Raw genomic sequence first — 4,711 nt, forward strand, 5'->3', positions numbered from 1 at the left:
GTACATTGTGTTGGGGGACAAAATTCAAGAGGAAATTCAGGAAAAACTCCTGGATATATTGATAGGGAGGCCTGGAAGGATATGGGGAAAACTAAAGACACAACTATTTTTAAATTATTTTATTTTTTATTTTTTAAAGATTTTATTTATTTATTTGAGATAGAGCGAGAGTGAGCAAGAGAGAGCACAAGTCGGGGGGAGGCGTGGAGGGTCAAGGGAGAGGGAGAAGCAGTCTCTCCACTGAGCAGGGAGCCCAATGCAAGGCTCAATCCCAGGACCCTGAGATCATGACCTGAGCATAAGGCAGATGCTTAACTGACTGAACCACCTAAGCACCCCAAAAGGCACAACTACTGAAGAGGTTAAGCTTGTCAAAATACATAGATCAGGTCATTTTCCCACACATGAGGCTGATAATTAGAACCCTGGGAAGGAAATTATTTTAGGGAGACAACTTTGAAGGCCTGAGACTCACCTGCCTAAATCTCTCCTAAAATATCTCTTTTAGTGCACTCTCATCCCAGAAATAACACCTTTAATAGCTTTTGGTCTTGTATACAGATATTTTTTTTTTTAAATTTTAAGTTGCATACCACTGTGGGACACTTGCTCTTTGACTTATTACTGGACATGTACACTGTGCTAGGAAATTATATACAATTAAAATGACTATTTTAGAAAATCTAAGAAAAATTTGCAAATATGAAATAATATAGAAAAAATTATTAATGGCACTACTAGTCCTTTTATGGGTCACATAAAAATAATACTTTGTTTCATTTCCCCATTCCTTATATATTTCTTTTTTTATTATGTTAATCACCATACATTACATCACTAGTTTTTGATGTAGTGTTCCATGATTCATTGTTTGCATATAACACCCAGTGCCCCATTCAGTATGTGCCCTCTTTAATAACCATCACCAGGCTAACGCATCCCCTCATTCCCTTCCCCTCTACTATTCCTAATATATTTCTAATCATATTATAGCAATTTTTTGCATGTCTTCATAAAATTTTTAAAAATTATTTTATTTTATTGAAGTATAGTTGATACACAGTGTTAACGTTAGTTTCAGGTGTACAACATAGTGATTCAACTTCTCTCTACATTATGCTATGCTCACCACAAGTGTAGCTACCATCAGTTACCATACAATGCTATTGCATTACTATTGGCTATATTCCCTATGCTGTAACTTTATCCCTGTGACTTATTCATTCCATAATTAGAAATCTGTATCTCTCACTTGCCTTCACCCATTTTGCATGTCCCCTTACTGCTTTTTCCTTTGGCAAGTGGAATTGCTGGATCTTTGGTATTTCTATTTTTAATTTTTTGAAGAACTTTCATACTGTTTTCCATATTGGCTATACCAATTACATTCCCACCAATGGTGCACAAGCGTTCTTTTTTCCTTTCATCTTTGCCAACACTTGCTATTTCTTGTCTCTTTGATGCTAGCCATTCTGACAGATGTAAGGTGATATATGTCCTTGTAGTTTTGATTTGCATTTCCCTGATGATGAGTGATGTTGAGCATCTTTTCATGTGTCTTTTGGCTATCTGTATGTCTTCTTTGAAAAATATCTATTCAGGTCCTCTGCTCATTTTTAAATCAGATTTGTTGTATGTGTGTTGAGTTCTATAAGTTATTCACATATTTTGGATATTAACCTCTTGTTGGGATATATCATTCACAAATATTTTCTCACATTCACTAGGTGCCTTTTCACTTTGCTGATGATTTCCTTTGCTGTGCATAAGTTTTTTATTTTGGTATAGGCCCAACAGTTTATTTTTGCTTTTGTTTCCCTTGCCTATGGAGACCTATCTGAATGTTGCTAAGGCTGATGTCAAAGAAATTACTACCTATGTTTTCTTCTAGGAGTTTTATGGTTTCAGGTATCACATTTAGGTCTTTAATCCATCTTGAGTTTATTTTTTGTGTATGATGTAAGAAAGTGGTCCAGTTTTGTTCTTTTGCATGTAGCTGTCCAGTTTTCCCAGCACCATTTATTGAAGAGTAGCTATATTATTTTATTACTTTTTTATACTATCTTATTTCTATCCTCAGACTTATACACACTATCCTCTCTGCATGGTTAGTTTTTATTCTACGCAGATAGAAAAACCCTTTAAAAATCATAAATCATTTAAAATATCAATTATTATTTCATTAAGTTTTTTTCAGGTAATCATATTTCCAGGTCTCATCTCTCAGTACATTTACTCTTTTATATTGAGTGGTACTAAGATAAGGAATATAGTAAGTTATAAGAACCTAAACCAACCCAGAAAGCAAGCAGTTAGAAAAAAACTATTCACAAAATCCTATTTAAGAATTAGATTTGCTGAGAAGAAATTGTTTGACAAGCCCAGTTTGAGGAACAATCTAAAATTGCAAAGGACCTACATATAGAAAACAATTATTCTGAATAAGAAAGGGAAAGATGTTCTGGTTGTTCTGGGGGTGATAGGAAGAAGATGAGGAAAGAAGAGAAAGAGGCAGAACAGGTATAATATTAAAGATTGAGTGTTCAGCACAGTGGCCTTTCCTATGACTTTACCTAACCCCAACCTGTAGTCAGGTTAATAAACCCACACAAAACTGGAATTATTTTGTTTTTGGATAAAATGTTGAAGGGGTGAGTCTCATATCCAGATTGATATGATCAAAACAAGACGGGGTAGATTCAGGGGTGGAAGGAAGGGAGCACACATGAACATGTTTACATGGTATGTATGTAGGGAGATAATGGTGGGTACTTTAGACATGTGATCACTGAGAAACTGGGGGTCAGAGACAAATTTACCTATATCTGCAAAAGATAGAAGCTGACCAGGTGACATCTGGGTTATATACGGTTTTTCTGCAAAGAGTCCTGAGAATGTTTTACATTTTCCTGTTTGCATGCAAGACATACAAGAATATTAATACAATAAAGCCTAGTACAAATGATTTATGCAAGTTCTTGTAAGATCTTATTTCCTATTTGCTTCATTGAGATGCATTTCTAAAAATATTCCAGGGAATATGAGAGACATATTTGCCTTTCAAATTTACTTAAGACCATTAACCTCCTATAATTTTATATCACTATGTGTTCTACACATATATGGATTCTAGTTCTTGAGAGACTGTCTTTGACCAAATCTCATAATCCTAAACAGTTTTCTCAGGGCCTTCTTCATCTCCTTATTCCGGAGGCTGTAGATCAAGGGATTGAAAAGTGGAGTCATCACAGAATAAAATAGAGTCACAATTTTCTGGATCCCTGTTGGATTGCCTGCTGTTGGGCTCACATACATCACCATGATAGAGCCATAGAAGAGGGACACCACGGCCAGGTGGGAACCACATGTGGAGAAGGCCTTACGCCGACCTTCTGCTAAGGGGACCCTCAGCACAGCTCTGATCACCAAGGTATAGCAGCTGGTAATGAAGAGGAAGGTGGAGAAAATGAGGACTGAGTTATAGACGGCACAGATGGTCTCAGTGGCAGGAGCTGGCACACAGGACAGCTTCATAAGAGGTCCTGGGTCACACAGGAAGTGATCAATTGTATTGGGACCACAAAAAGGAAGTTGGGAGATGAGGTAAACTGGGAGGAGAAAACAGGAGAAGCCGGACACCCAGCACCCAGCTCCTATTCTGATGCAGCGCTGAACAGTCATGACAGTGGGGTAGTGCAGGGGCCTGCAGACAGCAAGGTACCTGTCAAAGGCCATGGCGGACAAGAAGAAGGTCTCAGTGGTACCCATGGAGAAAAAGAAGTAGAACTGGAGGAAGCAGCCATAGAAGGAGATGGTGCTGGTTTCAGACAGCAAGTTGGCTAGCATATTGGGGACAGTAGAGGTGACATACCAGATCTCCAGGAAGGAAAAATTGGCCAGCAGGATGTACATGGGTGTGTGGAGATGGTTGTCCCACAACACTGCAGAGATAATGCACAGGTTTCCAGTTAGTGTCAGGACATAGATTGCAAAGAAGAATGAGAAGAGGAGGATCTGAATCTCCCAGGAACAAGGGAATCCAAGAAGAATGAATTCACTCACAGGGTCAGAGTGATTATTTTCAACTGGGTTTTTCATTTTTTTGAAATGAATTCAAACTGCAATAATAAGACATCACCATGTTACAAATAACTCTACATCTTAAGATGTTCTCCAATTTTCTTTACAATTCAATTGGAAGCACAGTTTTAGATTACTTAAAGATATTTAGCCCTCTTTTCCCCAGTGATACTGGGAGGAAATAAGGAACTTGGGGGTATGGGTGCTTGTTACAGCTTTACCATCATTATCCCCATTCCCATCATGGGCCGTTAAACCTCTGCCTTTGTTTTGTGTCCTCAGCACTACATTAGATTAAGATAGATGCTTCTTGTCATTCAGAGGCTTTCAACCAAGTTCAGAAATATCAACTTTTAATCAACCATTGCTTACAGCAAGGCCACTTGTGACATTTGTGTGCCCTCTTATTTTTAAAGATTTGAAATCACACAACTTGCAATGTTACTTTCTCTCAGTGTTTAGAGACATAGGCACAATTCTTCAAAGTACTCTTTATTTTTAACTTGGTTCCCTTTGCGGTTAAAAATTTGTTGCTGAAGAGAAGTAAGCTTCTCGTTCTGTCACCTTGAATAAACATTTTAAATGAAATTGGTGTGAATGAATGAGGTTTTATTTTTATTTTTTTAAAGAT

At 37.5% G+C, this 4,711-nt stretch overlaps 1 protein-coding gene across 1 annotated transcript; it reads right to left on the minus strand.

The window, feature by feature from the left end:
- Nucleotides 1–385: 385 nt before the first annotated feature.
- On the minus strand, nucleotides 386–4,074 carry LOC113909829 (olfactory receptor 11H6-like). The gene is made up of 2 exons (XM_027571400.1): nucleotides 3,176–4,074; nucleotides 386–410 (listed from the first exon to the last, which is right to left on the minus strand). The coding sequence occupies exons 1-2, from the start codon at nucleotides 3,910–3,912 to the stop codon at nucleotides 386–388; spliced, it is 762 nt and encodes a 253-aa protein (XP_027427201.1). The 5' UTR covers nucleotides 3,913–4,074.
- Nucleotides 4,075–4,711: the final 637 nt, after the last annotated feature.

This window comes from Zalophus californianus, chromosome 6 (assembly GCF_009762305.2).
Source record: "Zalophus californianus isolate mZalCal1 chromosome 6, mZalCal1.pri.v2, whole genome shotgun sequence".
Classification (NCBI taxonomy): Eukaryota; Metazoa; Chordata; class Mammalia; order Carnivora; family Otariidae; genus Zalophus; species Zalophus californianus.